This window comes from Pteronotus mesoamericanus, unplaced genomic scaffold (genome assembly GCF_021234165.1).
Source record: "Pteronotus mesoamericanus isolate MK-2021 breed Mesoamerican mustached bat unplaced genomic scaffold, CSHL_Meso_final contig_20, whole genome shotgun sequence".
Taxonomy (NCBI): domain Eukaryota; kingdom Metazoa; phylum Chordata; class Mammalia; order Chiroptera; family Mormoopidae; genus Pteronotus; species Pteronotus mesoamericanus.
The window spans coordinates 5,484,062-5,498,718 of NW_026555085.1; the positions used below are offsets into that span (position 1 = coordinate 5,484,062).

The window sequence follows — 14,657 nt, forward strand, 5'->3', positions numbered from 1 at the left end:
CAAGACTAAGAAATGAATACTGGGATGCAGGGCAGAGGGGAACAAAGGGGAGAAAAAAATGTGACAACTGTAATAGCATAATCAATAAAATATACTTAAAAAAAGAAGAAGAAGAAGAAATGAACACTGGACAATACCATTAACTCAGCTAAGCAGGATTTGTTTGGAACTTACCAGTTTTTCCACCACCGTCCTCTTTCCATCCCGGGGTCGAATCCACCATCCTACATTGCATTGAGTTGTTATGTCTCCATAACATGTCTGTGAGACTTTTCTCAGCCAGAAAGCAAGAGTTCTACATGACTTTTCCTAAGTTTTCCAATTCTACTCTAATAATTTGGAAATTATACATTCCACTTATGATATCTTGTTACCTTTGAAATTTTTCCATGTATATTTGACTTCATTACCAGTCCATAATGTCATCATTCTTCTTTGTGGCTGCATACATAGAATTCCATGTGTCCATATCGTGATTTATTTAATAAGTCCCTTATTAATGGACCTTTAGGTGATTCCCCACCTCTTACGAGTCAAATAATACTGTAATAAATAACCTTGTACTAATACATTGTGTTATTTTGCTCAAGTGGAAGTATAGCTTAGGCTACAGCCTAGAAATGGTGTTTCCAGGTCAAAGGGAATGTGCGCCTGTAATTGGGATAGATGTAGCCAAATTAGCCTGTGTAGAGGTTGTGCCAGTTGACCTTTTCATCAGGGATGTGAGATTATTTCCTACACGCTTAGCAACAATGTGTTAGCACTTGTTTTAATCTGATCAGAAAAGTGTATTTCAGTATTGTTTTAATTTGCATTTCTCTTTTTATGAATGATGTTGAGTATCTTTTCATATGTTTATGAGCCAAAGGTATACTTTTTATGTATACAATTTTTATATCTTTTGCCCATTTTACTATTGGATTGCTGGTTTTTTGCTTATTAATTTGTCGGAACTACTTTAAAGGAATTAGCCCTTTTATGAGAGTTGCATATATTTATCTCAGTTTGTTATTTGCTTTTTTCTTCTGATGGTTTTTTACCATGTAGAAAGTTTGCATTCTTTGTAATCAAATTGATTAATCTTTACCCATAATCTTTTAACTCACAAAGTTTTATGGGTTTAGTGTCATTCTTAGTTCTTCCCTCATCTCAAGACTATTTGTATAGTTCATGTATGTTTGTTTTAACTTTAAAATCTTTGATATATTTGGTCCTTGTCTTGGTATAAGGTGTAAGATAGGGATCCAGCCTAATTTCTCCAGGTGACTACTCAACTTGTCCCAATACGTACCATTTATTGAAGGTTCTATCTTTTCTCTTGGATTTGAAGTGCTGTCTTTATAACATATTAAAGTTCCATATGTGTTTGCATCTACTTACAGACTTTTGTATTCTCTTTCATTGATTGTCTATTCATGTGCCACTACCACACTTATGTAGCTTTCCTTTCGTTCTTTCTATTCCTTTCCAGCTAATTCTGTGTCATGTTTGCCAAAGTGGCTCCACTCGGCCTGTTGCTTTCTTCAAGTCCCAGCTTTTACTCACAGACTGAGACCATTCCACAGGAACTGTATCTGCCGCCTGAGACACTGCTGTGATACTTTTTTCTATTTTCCTCATCCCGTGCCCTTGAATTATTCTCCTCCCATCAAGCATCCTGCCCTGGCTTCCCCTCCTTGAATCTGCCTGACTGTCTTTCTCCGCAGACCTCTCTGTCCACAGCTTCTTTGAGTTCTCTCTACTCTGAAAACCTCTTCCTGGCTTTGCGAGTTTCTCAGTTTAGTGTGCCCTTACTCATTTCTTTCCCTGACATAGTCACCAAAAAATGAATCTCCATGCACTGTCCCAGCTTCCTTGCTACCACTCATTCTTCAGAGCCCAGGTTTCCATCCCAACCACTTGGCTGAAACTTGTAAATATATCCTTGGGTGAAGATTTTTTTTTAAAAGACTTTATTTACTCTTAGAGAGGGGGGGAAGGGAGGGAGAAAAAGAGGGAGAGAAACATCGATCAGTTGCCTCTTATAAGGGGCCCAACTGGGGACTGAACCTGCAGCCCCCAGGGCTCCGGCACATGCCCTGATGGGGAATCGAACTGGAAACCTTTGCTTTGCAGGACAGTGCCCAGTCAACTGAACTACACCAATCAGAGCATTGGCTGAAACTTGTTTCCCAAGGTCATTGATGGCCTCACAGTCGCTGTATCCAGTGGTATCAGTTTATCACCCTTAAAACTGCAGCATTTGAGCCAGTTGACCCCCTTCCCCCTGAAAGATGGCCTTTCCTGTGGCTCTGACACACTCGGCTGTCCTGAGTCTCTCCTGCCTCTGTCCACTGCCCCATTGTTTGCTCTGGTACCTCTTCCTCTGTCCTTTTTCTGGTATGTCACTGTCTCCTTTGGTGGACTGAACCCCTTCCTGGGGCTGTCATATCAACGAGGGTGCCGCCAAACCTACAGATTTCCAACTCTCCAGCTCTTAGACTCGGGCTGAATTTTCAAACTGCCTTCAGGAGACAGCCTGAGAGGTTATTGTGTCAGTCCAAGCAGGGGAAGACGAAGTCCTGACAGAAAAGAAATGATTACAACCACCAGGGGAATTAAAAATAAAAATACCAATGTCCAAGTTGCTCCCAAACCAATTAAATGAGGATCTTTTGGGATGGGCCCAGACATCCGTATTTATAAGAAAACTCTCCAGTGATTCCAGTACAGCCAAGTTTACAAGCCTAGAGCAGAGTGAGAGAGAGGGAGGAATCTCGGACAACTCCTGCCTTCTGGCTTTGATGAGCGGGTAGGTGGGTGTGCACGTCACTAAAGTAGGAATTGCAGAGGAAGGGTTTTGGGGGGGTATGGTGGATCCTGTTGGGATAGGTTGAATTTGAGCTGCCTGTGCAACATCCAAGATATGGGGTTCCACAGATGCTTGAATCTCCCTAAAGTAGGTATTTTTTGCTCCTAACCCTTTCAGACCTGCACTGATGTGGGACAGAGTTCAATTTTACTCCCAGGGCCAGAGCAGTGAAGCACCTGCATGGGTACAACCCATCTTCCCAGCCATCCCTCCAGATCTTCTCTCCTACTGGAGCCCACTCCCCGGCCAACAGGACTCCTTGCCGTGCCTCACTGTGCTGCCTCTGAGTCTTTTCTCAAGCCGCATCCCCAAGGGGAGCTCTGTGCCGTCTCCCCTGGTCAAGGTCCTCCCCACTCTCAGGCCGTCTGCTACTGTTCCCTGCCAGGAAGACCCTCCCACGGCACCTCAGGATCTTACCACCTCTGACTGTGGCATTTGTGGGCAATATCTTCATTGTTAAGAGTGGGAACCGTCTCCTCCTGGGTGATTGTAGACATGGGGGTCACCACCTAGCAGCCCCTCTTTGGGAAGGTTCCAGGACAGAGTACATTTCCCCTTGCCTGATGGCTCTGCCCCTGAGGGTCTAGTTGCAGATTCGCTGTCAATCCTGAGTGAGCCGAGTTGGGGCTCCTGTCCATTATCAATACCCGAACACTCCCTCTGTGAAGGTGGCTTCAGAGAACAATGGTTCTTGGGTACGAGTGCTGGTGGGGACAGGACCGGGCGTCGGGAGGTGTGATGCCTATCAGGATCTCCAGGGGAACTGGAGCATTTGAAAAGCCCCTCAAGTCATTCTTATGTGCCTCCTGAAGATTCCAGAACTCCAGAGAGCAGGCAGGAGGCAGGGAAAGGTGGCACAGGGGTGTGTCACCCCTGGTTTGTTGATGAAGAGCTCTCTGAAGACCTGTCACAAAAGCCAAGTGGGCAAAAGGAGGGAGGGGAAGTGACTTTTATGCAAGGAGAGGAGACCATGGGATAGGATAGCAGTGCCAGATGCGGCGTTCCTGCTCTGAAGCAACAGAACAGAATTCCCGGACGGTCCCCCTAGATGGTCGCCCTTAATTCTGGCCCACGCCCACCACCCTCTCATCCTCTGCCTGTCTTCCCCTTTGGCCAGGCTGACGGGAACTGCCCCGTAGGGGTCCATCTGTGCTCAGACCCAGATGATGCCACAGCTATGACCTGGCCTGCAGGCGTGGCGCCGAGGGGAAATCAACCATGGAGCAGCCACCGGAGGAAGCCCCTGAGGTCCGGGAAGAGGAGGAGAAAGAAGAAGTGGCAGAGGCACAAGGAGCCCCAGAGCTCAATGGAGGACCAGAGCACTCGCTTCCTTCCGCCAGCTGTACAGGTGAGGAGGGGTGGGTGGGGACACGGAACAGGGAAGCTGGCCTTGCGCACTCAGCGTCGTGGGAGTTCAGAGTAGCAGAGCAGTTAAGGACTGGAGCCGGAGAGCCTGGGTTCACACCCCTGCCGTGCTGCCCGTCAGCTGCGATGTGTCGGGCACGTTGCGCCTCTCTCTCTGTGAAACAGACAGGGATCACAGGAGATGTAGACATGGGCTTTGGTGAGGCTGACCTGAATCAGCATGTTGTGCATGTTGTTGTCATTATTCCACCGCGATTGTCACAAGGGATCCGGAGCCCATCTGTATTAACAGCACACTGGAAAGGTCACTGTACTTGTGATTGTTATGATCCCTCAAAACATACAGCTCAGTTGATCTGCTGCTAAGTATACACATCATTGAGCTGCACTGTAATTAGGCAGAAATACTGAGGAGTTAGTATGAACAACTGTGCTTAATAATACTTTCGTGCGACCAGTTTTTAGCTTCTCCTGTCTCACTTGTTGGTTCCCCTTTATTTGTCCACTGTCAGCAGCAGTGCAGACGGTGTCCTCTGGTACCGTGTACTGTCTGTCATCTTTACCATGAGGTTTGTCCACCAGCAAGGGCACCCAGATCCACCTCTCTCAGCCCTTGCCTTTCCCTGCTCCCTGCCCCATCTTCCCAGCTTCTCTCCTCTCCCTCTACCTGAGTGCCGTCACATCCAGCTGATCCTTGCTCCCTCCCTCGGGGAACTCGGAGTCAGGATATACTGCCGGGGGGACGTCCTGAGCTGGCTACTGGCTTCAGCTGATGGAGATCCTGGCTACAGGTGCTGAGTCCAGGCAGAGGAGTAGGCCTGTCGCATAAGGACGGGCTCTGGCCCCCTGTGCCTGCGTAGGGAGAAGGAGGCGGCTGTTGTCAGAGTTAAGACGGGGAGAGTGGGCGGGATGCTGTTGAGGTAGCACAGGCTCCTTTCCGGGCCAGCACCTAACAGAGCCCCGAATCCTTGAGCCACGCTGCTTTGACCCTGCAAAGCAAGCCCTGGGGTTTTGCAGAGTCTCTTCTTCTTCAGGGCACATGGTGGGGTAGGGAGAGGGGACAGCCATCACCCAGGCCCTCTGACCCCACCCAGACACCCCAGAGTGACCAAAGTAGGTTTATGTGATTTCAGGGCCAAGAGAAGGTATTCCCCCATCCCCTAGGGCAACCTCCCCATTGTGGGTTGGCTGGTGGCTGGGACGGCTTTGGAGACCCAGCCAGAAGAGATCAAGTCACTCATCGCTAATAACACCTCCTGTTCTGAACTTGACCCAGGTGAGGAGGATCAGGATGCAGAGGAAAGACCCTGGGGGCTAAGAATCAGCAAGTGATGTCACTGAGGACATCAAGAGACAGTGAAAAGGGGGGAGAGGGCACGGGGTTTGTGGCCTTGCGGCCTGCCCTGGACCACCCTGTCCCCGCATCTGGGCCCAGGCACATAGTTGCCTGAAGACTAATGTCCTGTCCTGGGATTTCCTACATACCCTTGTGGGGCCCACCTCCCCAAGTAATGCTGCAGTTCACATGCAGGCCAGAGGGTGGCGCCTAGGTGCCCAGGCGGGGCTCGGTGGGCTCAGTGATGGCATCTGGGGGGGTTTAGCGGTGGGTTTAGGGCACGCAGGGAGATGTCTGGGGAAGAATTTGCCCAGCCACCCCATGTTTGATAGATTCTGTTTATCAATATATCATGAAGTGGTGATAGAAAGACTTCCTTGTTCAGTAATTTAAAAAGGAGGGGTTGACATAATCACTGCATGTTAAAGCCACAGTATATAAAAACTTCCCACAAAGTCTACAAGACAAACCACCCAACAGAAAGATAGAAACAGACAGTTCTCGGTAGGGCAAATGGAGATGGCTAGAAAACATGAAACGTTTTTCGGTCTACTCATCGATCAAAGGAGGTGTCTTCAGATGAGGTTGGCAGGGAGGGCGGTGCTGGCCAGAGCGTGAGGACATGGCCTCCAGCCGCTGTGGGAGTGGGCAGTCTGTCAGCAGCCCACACTTCCGGGGCGTTCCGTGGGCCCTGCAGCCTTCTCCCAGGAGTGTGTCCCCTACAAACACTCGCTCACTGTCCACACGTGTTTACTGCAGCACTATCCGAAAAGCAAAAAAATGGAAAGTGCCCATCTGTGGAGACTTCTTACATAAACTGTGGTAGAGCCATACTGTGGAATGCTCTGGTCATTAAAAAAGATAGGCAGGCCTGTATGTGCTGACAGGGAAATAAGTTCCTGACAAATTCGCGATCCCGCCGTTTCAAAGTCCTTATGTATCCTCCAAGAAGGCACTGGAAGAGTAGACACGGAGGGCAGTGGGGCTGACTCGGAGGAGGGGGTCATGGTGGAGAGGGTCTGTCATAAGGTGCTGCACGCCCTTATGTATTTTTCCCAACAAGCCTGGAATACTCCCATATTTTAAAAAGCAATTACATTGCTTTATTTAAAAGGTTAAAAATAAAAAAAGCCCAGCAGGTGAGGAGTGCTGGAGACAGCACCTCATCCTGTCTGTGCTTGGGACCACACACACCAGGGCAGGTGTCCCAGGATGGCTGTGTGAGCTGCGACCCTCACCATGCCACAGTCTCTTCGCCGTTAGAGGCTATGTCCTGCCCACCTCAAGGGCCAGCCAGGTGAGAAGTAAATTGTGCTCTCTGACACACCACAGGTCTGAGCACCTGCTGGTTCCCTGCCTCATCCTGTTAATCTGTGACTTTGACCTCTGGAGTCCCCTCGGAGACCCGTGAGGAGGGTGCAACTTGAGCCTGAAACAGCAGGAAGGCTACACAGTTTGCGTCCCTTTTGATGCTCCAGAGGTTCCGCACTGACCCGCATCTCTGTACCCAGCTCCACAGCTGCCAGACCCCTCCTCCTCACCCACAGGAGGCGAGCAGGACAGCCCTCGTTAGCACTCAGCATCTGGGAGACTCATATGCCCAGGGTCCCCCAACCGGATAAGGGAAGAGGGGGGCAGGGGCAGCTGGAGCTGGTGCTCGCAGCCTACTTCTGTCTTCATCCCCACCTGCTTCAGTGATGAACATCCCAGTCACACTGAGAAAAAGGTCGGGGGTCTTAGTGTGGGGCTAAGGAAGATGAAGTGTCCTTCCCCTTGGCCTTGGCAGCTCCTCTCACTCAGCAAATGCTTGGTGGGTATTGGGACAGCCATTCAGTGGAGGACAAAGCTGGGCAGCTGCCCTGAAGAGCCCACAGTCCAGGCAAACAGGACAACTGAAGTAAGGAGGCTGCTCAGTAACCCAGCCCAGAGGCCTGCAGAATTGGGCCTGGCTTCAGAAGCTGTTTACATGTGGGTTCTGCCAGCAAAGTAAATAGACAAGGCTCTCCCCTCCTGGCCCCTGTCAGAGCTCTGACAGCAGCGTTCCTCTAGCGACAGAGACTAGATAGGCTGGAACACTCCCAGCCACACATAATGACATCAGTAAGGTCAACAGTGTCTATTTGCTGAACTTGTAATCAAAGATAGTTCACTCTCTGGGTGAGGAGCCTGGTGTTTATGCTGAGTCCAAGCAATGAATAATGGCATAGTGTCATCCTCAGCAGTGACGTGTCTTGTTTATCATAATCACAAATTATTGATTAGTAGTAATGAACACATGTTTATATGTATGGGATGTTGTAGAGTGCGGTGGGTAAAACCTCAGCCCCAAGGGTTGTATAAATCTCATTTTGCCACTGTATTGAAGTTCTCTGGAGAAACAGAACTAATATGACGTGTGTGTATATACATAAATAGAGAGAGAGAGAGAAATCAGGAGATTTATTTTTGAGGAATTGGCTCAGGCATTTGTGAGGGCTGGCAAGTTGCGATCCTGTAGGACAGGCCAGCAGGCTGGACATCCAGGGAAGTTGATGTTGAAGCTCAAGTCCAAATGCAATCCAAAGACAGAATTCCTTCTTCCCTCAGGAGGCCTACATGATGGAGAGTAATGATTTAAATGTTAATCACATCTAAAAAATACCTTCACAGCAACATCTGTACTGGCGTTTGACAAAAAACTGGGTACCATGGGTACCATGGCCTGGCCAAGATGACACATAAAATTAACCATCAGAGCCACTCCACTGTCAGCATGTTCTTAGCCTCCTGAGCCTCTCTTTTCTCTCCTATAAAATGCAGGTAAGACAACCTGCTGGAAGGGCTGTTTTGAGGTTCACAAGATTAATGATGTAAAGTGCCCAGTGGAGTGCTTAGCACATAGCAAGCATGCACTAAAAGAGATGCGTTTGGTGCAGACACAGCCTTTGCAGGGAAGTCAGGTTTAGATTCAAGTTCCAGTCCCACCATGTATAGGCAAGTGACCTTGGGCGGGTCCCTTAACCACACTGAACTTCAGTTTCCTCATTTTTACATGGTGCACTTACTCTTCTTCAAAAGTGATATGAAATGATACTAACAGGAATCCAGACACTAACATGCTTGGCATTAAGTGGGGACACCATAAATGCTGGTCCTTTCTCCTCCCCTCCTGGGGGCAGTAAAGGTAGGAGAGATTGCAGGGGGTGTCAGGCAGGGTGTGGCCGGAGTGGAAGTTCAGAGGCAGGGCTTAGTGCCCGCCTGACGGCTGTCGGGGTAGGGAAGAGCTCACGGGCAGTAATGGGACCTTCAGAACCTGGGCCCTAGAATGGGGGCCACCCTGCCAGCGTTACTTTCAGGTAGGATGTGACAGTGATAAACCCTTAAGCCAGGTGGTCAATCAGGAAGAAACAGAACTTTTATCTTTGGAAAACTCACCCAAGCTACCCCCACTTCAGTATCCCCAGTACACACCCCGCAACAAAAGCTATCCCTGTGAGATATATACACACTTCTCAACCCAGCACCTCACCTCCTCTGCCTCTCTCTGCCTTGTGTATCAGTTATTAGTGTTTTCTTATTCCCCTCAAATAGGCAGGGGCTGCACTTACACCCTGAGACTGGTAGGCCTCTCTGGCTGCTTTCAAATTCGGCAGCCTGCTCCTGTACACCACCCCGCTCCTATACACCACCCTGGGGCGGGACACCTCCCGGGGCCCCCACTGACTGGGACCCCTGTGGGACTCCCGCCCTGAGTCTCTCCTCACCATCCAGAGCTCCGGCTGACTCAGTGCCTAGTAGGGCTTGGGCATTCTGGCTGCTTCCAGGGTTTGGGGTAGTCCTGACACCCCTGAGCCATGGGCCAGCAGCCGGCCAGATGGCAGGAGAGGAGGCTAGTCTCATTCCGGGGGCGCCCCAGGCCAGGCCTCATAAGCAGAGAGACATCCCCAGCACACACACCCACACAGCCCTTGGGTTTCTGTGAAGCTGTGGGGGGAAAGGCACGGTCCTTCTAACCAGAAGGAAGAGAAGGGGCACGGGCCCCGGCTGTGTGGGGCCCGCTGCTGCGAAGCTGCAGGATTGCAGCTTCCTAGGGAGCATCACCTGAACTTACGAGGTAGGCCAAAACTTCCCAGATTCACCCTCTGGGGCGTGGGCCCCTTTACAGTGCAGGCTTCCCCTGCTAAGTGAGTGTTCCAGAAACCCATCTGTATCGTTGCGCCAGCTGACATTGTTGTGAGAGGCTGTGTTTGGCTTCAGTGAATTCTTTCTGAAGAGACTCAGTGCATTTGCCCATTTCATGATTTATGAGTGCACCCACCCACACCGTGCTGAGTGTTCAGCAGTTTTAGACCAAAAATGGCACGACCCCCATGCCCCACCCTCCCTATTCACCCAATCTCACTGCAAGCGACTTTGTTGTTGTTGTTTCCCTGGAAGAAAGAAGTCCTCAAAAAGAGGCGTTTTGCTGATGTGGAAGAGGTGAGACAAGATACGGCAGAAGTACTAAAAGGTATCAAAATGGATGAGTTCAAAAACTGTTTCAAGCAGGGGAAAGAACTTCTCGGTAGGTGTGTTGCATCAAATGGAGAGTACTTTGAAGGTGACTGAAGTTTAAACATTTAAGGATACACAATTTTTTATAAATAAATTCTGGGGTTTTGGGGGGGTTTCCCCTTGTAAGCTGATAATTTACACAGCACTTCCAAGTTCCAAGAGCTTTCTCTTTATTAACTCCTGTGTCTCACGGTGAGGTGACTGAGACAGGTACCATTGCCATCTCCCTTGGACAGAGGAGGAAACTGAGACCCAGAGGGCAGAGCTGGGTTTTAAGCACAGGACCCTGATTGAAGTTGGGCTGTGTGGCTCCTGAACTGCATTCTTCCCCTCATCCATGCCTGTTGTCTCTGAGCACCTGGAAGCCGGCGTGGAGGTCACCCAGAGCACTCACCCTTGAGCCAGAGAGGGGAGCAGTCACCTTCCCTGACCACCCCGCGCCCGGGCGGCGGCCCCCCCGCAGCCCTGCAGCACTCCACCTACCCCTCGGCCGGCGTGGCCACGCGCTGCCTTGTGCTGTAGTTTTCTTACCTCAGCTAATTGAGGGCAGGGTCCGGGTCCTGCCCTGCAGAAGCAGGTGTTCATCAAATGTCTGTTGAATGAAAAGAGAGGGTGGCATTGCTACATGTAGCATCAGTAGCAACCAAATGACTGAAACCTGCTGAGCCCCCAGGGCCAGGAGGAAGAACGAGGAAGTATCCAAAGAGGGGGACACTTTGAGGTGACTGGTCCCTGTGGAAGGGGCCAGGAGATCTAAAGGGAGTGTGACTGGAGGCATTCTGAGCCTAGCAGAGGAGGCAGACGGGCAAGCCACAGAAACAACACTGATGCTCACAAGAAGTGCCACAGAGTGCCTGTGCGCACGGACCGGAGGAGGACGTGCCAGATACCCTCTCAGCCAGCGTCTGCGCCGGTGTCTGTGTTACCCCATCTTCCCCCAGCAGTCCCTGGGAATGTGACTTCCACTGCCCCAGTTTAATGCCTCCAGGAGTGGCAGTGCTTCCTCCAGTCAGGTGCTGCCGGGGCCGGGACGCCGTGGCAGCTTGAGGACCATTTATTCCACAGTCACCGGGTGTCCCTGTGGCCTTTACGTTCTGCTGGGGGAGCCCCAGTGCTGCGTAAACACACAAGCTGTCAAGTGGTGTCAAAGGCTACTGAGCAGCCCTGACCGGAGTGGCTCAATGGACTGATCATCGTCCCGCAAACTGAAAGGTCGTGGGTTCGATTTCTGGTCAGGGCACATACCCGGGTTGCCAGCCAGGTCCCCAGTTGGGGGTGTGTGAGAGGCAACCAATTGATGTGTCTTTCCCTCTCCTTATCCCTCCCTTCCTGTCTCTCTAAATAAATAAAATCCTTTTTTTAAAAAAGGCTACTGAGCAGTCCAAAGCAGCCTCACCCTCCCTAGCTGCAGTCTCCTCCAGGAGATGGAGGGAGCCCGCTCTCCCCTTCCCCCGTCTCTGGGCTTGGGTGGGGAGCGGAGTACACCCCTTAGAATGACTGGAGTTTGGGAACTAAGTCTTTGGCACAGGGCAGGCCATTTTAGGAACCAGGGACATGTGTTACCCGCCTGGTCCTCTGCTGTGGTCTGGTGCCCGTGCTCCCCTTCTGCGTCCAGCATGGGGCCTGGCAGAGACGGGAGGCTTTCCTCCCATCACCCCTGGGGTCCCGGGGGAGGAGAGGGGAGGGAGGGAGATACAGGAGAAGTGGACTGTACTTTGGAGGTTACTCCATGGTGGCGAAAATTGGCTCTTTTGCAGAGTAGAAAATGTTAAGTCTGGGCTTATTGCCGTGGCTTGGGTCTTCCTTAGAGCTCTCTGCTCTAAGCCACCGATTCTCTGGTTTGGGGTTTGGACCCTGCCCCCACGGAGGTTGCTTGGTCATCAGGGAAGAGAGCAGAGAACAGCAGATGGGCAGGCAAGCATGGCAGAGGCAGGACGGTAGCATGTGGGTCATGCACCACTGGGCTGGGGGTCAGGAGACGGGGGCTCAGTGCAGGTCCCCTTTCCAAGGGGGGGCTCACTTCTGAGTGTCCAAGGCAGAGATTCAGAAGAGAGTGCCAGCACTTCTCACTAAGTCATATGACGGTATGTATACCCTGAAGTCATTGCCATGACCAGCTGCCTTCCTTGCTGACACTTAACACCTGGCTCAAACTTCTGTACATTTAATTGAAAAACACTTGTGGAAATTTAGTGTGCTGTCCAGTCAGCGTGACTGATACCTTCGCACTTTCCATGTGAGCAAGTTTTGTGGGAATGAATTTGAGCTTCTTGGGAGATCCTTGCCAGGGTATCCAACCTTTTGGCGTCTTGGGCCACATGTTAACTACATTGCAGTGTGTAACCACAAAAAAATCTCATCATGTTTTAGGTAAATTTAGTTTTGTGTTGGGCCACATTCACAGCCACCCTGGGCCTTGGTGGGACACCCCTGCCAGTGTCTCTGGAGTCCATGCCAGAATCAGATTTCCCAGATGGAGCGGGGGTCGGGCAGAAGTCTGCACTCTGCTGTCTTCACAAAACAGATTCTGCACAACCCCATGAGGGCCACTTCTTAGGGACAATCTAAAGGGATTCTGTCTGCTTCCTCCCGCTTGCCCTCCTCCCCAAGGGTGAGGTCGACCCAGGAAGGCCCTGACTTACCCCAGACAGTAGTAGCTGCCGTTTCTGGAACACCTGCTGTGGTTGGGTCTGGGGGAATGCTTGGGAAACTTCGCTGCCCTCCCAGAGAAGCTGTCTTTAACCCCACATTCTAGATGAAGAAGCTGATCCTCAGAAAGGTTGGCTTCCATAGCCACAGAGCTCCTGGGTGAGCCGAAGGCTGTGAGAGGGAGGAACGTGGGCCCAGCCAGCAGAATGTGAGGTGGCCCCACACTGTGCCCGCAGACCTCTCCCGGAGCTCCTCCCCACCCTCACTGCTGGACCAGCTGCAGATGGGCTGTGACGGGGCTCCGTGCAGCAGCCTCAGCATGGAGTGCCGCGTCTGCGGGGACAAGGCATCGGGCTTCCACTACGGCGTTCACGCCTGCGAGGGGTGCAAGGTACGGGCAGCAGGGGGTGCTGGCTGGCTGTCAGGGCTGTGGCCACAGGGTAAGTTAACCTGCCAAAAAGGCTTTCCCTGTCGAGGGGGCAGGTCCCTGATAATACCCACTGGAATTCCTGCCTGGGTGACAGCCAGGGTCTGGGGCCCATTCCAAGCCTCAGCTCTGCGTCCTGCTGGAGGGGGGATCCCGTGTCAGGGCTGCCCTGCTGGGCACCTACAGCACCGACCCAGCCACTTACCTGGGTCCCCTGGGCTGTGTGCCCCCCGCTGGGGACCTGGCTGGGAAAGACAGGTGGACCGAACCAGGGACTTGGGCTGAGACATCTTCCTGAGATCATGGGGGTCTGCGCCTCACCACCTGAAGGGAGCTCTTAGGGGCAGGGGGAATCATTACATTTATTTTCTTCAGTGGTGCATTTGGGTTCATCCTTCTAACTGCTCACCCATCATATTTTCACATTATTTTATTAAACCTAGAAAATACATAGAACCAGATATATTTAGGAATAAATCAAATTAGTCATGATACAGTTTTGTTACCAAATTAACAAAGAAGCATTTAAAGTAAGTATGGTATATTATTTTAATTATTCCAAAAAAAACTACGAGATATTATTCCTGACGAACATAGATATATCAGTAGCTGTTTATTACCTCCCTTTTCATACTCCCTTCCAAAAAAATTCCCCCACTAATACTTCCAAAGTTCAGGAATTTCTACATCTGCACGCCTAGTTGGGCCCCCAGTACAACTTGGTGGGCAGCAGAATTCTCAAGCTTTCCCTCCCCTGTGGCTTTTCCTCCCCTGTGCACCACCCCTCAGGGCTTTTTCCGCCGGACGATCCGCATGAAGCTGGAATACGAGAAGTGTGAGCGGAGCTGCAAGATCCAGAAGAAGAACCGCAATAAGTGCCAATACTGCCGCTTCCAGAAATGCCTGGCACTGGGCATGTCGCACAACGGTGAGAGCCGACCTGGGCGAGCTCAGGCTGCTGGCTCCATGCTGCCGGAAGCCAGTTTCAGGGGGCCCAGAAGCGGGGTGCCCTCAGCTGTGCCTGGCATGCCGTAGGCCCTGCTGGGTGTCGGCTGCTGACCTTGCCGATCAGGCCCTGAGTCTCGGAGCCAGCGCAAGCCCAGCCTGAGGTCTGCCTCCCCGAGACTGCCCAGCGTCCACTGTGGGTCCCAGGCCCGGGCAGTCACCGCCTCTCCGTGCCCAAGACTCACCCTCTCTGGTTCCCAGGGGAGTGGGAATGGGCGCCAGCACCCGTGCTCGTGGAATGCCACTCCCAGAACCTCGAGCCTGTCTCGGATGGCCCGGCACAGTATGAAAGGCCACCACGAAGGCCTGGGATCCCCTTAGCCCTTCTTGGTTATTGAGGGCAGGTGGGAGCCAGTAAGTGATCACATGTGTCAGCTGCCAGGAGCCAGGTGGGAGTTTCCTAGAGGCCAACTGCTCCCGGGAGACGGCCTGCCCGGCCCTGTGCTCTGGGCCTCCTGCAGAGTCTCCTCTTCAGACCCCATAGAGAAGGA

At 51.6% G+C, this 14,657-nt stretch overlaps 1 protein-coding gene across 1 annotated transcript in view; it reads left to right on the forward strand.

Annotated features, from left to right (window-relative positions):
- The window catches only part of PPARD (peroxisome proliferator activated receptor delta), an 82,130-nt gene that overhangs the window by 63,036 nt on the left and 4,437 nt on the right, over positions 1 to 14,657 (forward strand). Inside the window, exons 3-5 of the mRNA XM_054569261.1 lie at positions 3,969 to 4,199; positions 12,971 to 13,125; positions 13,951 to 14,089. Coding sequence (XP_054425236.1) covers positions 4,070 to 4,199; positions 12,971 to 13,125; positions 13,951 to 14,089 — 424 coding nt within the window. The 5' untranslated portion in view covers positions 3,969 to 4,069. The remainder of the gene's footprint in view (positions 1 to 3,968; positions 4,200 to 12,970; positions 13,126 to 13,950; positions 14,090 to 14,657) is intronic.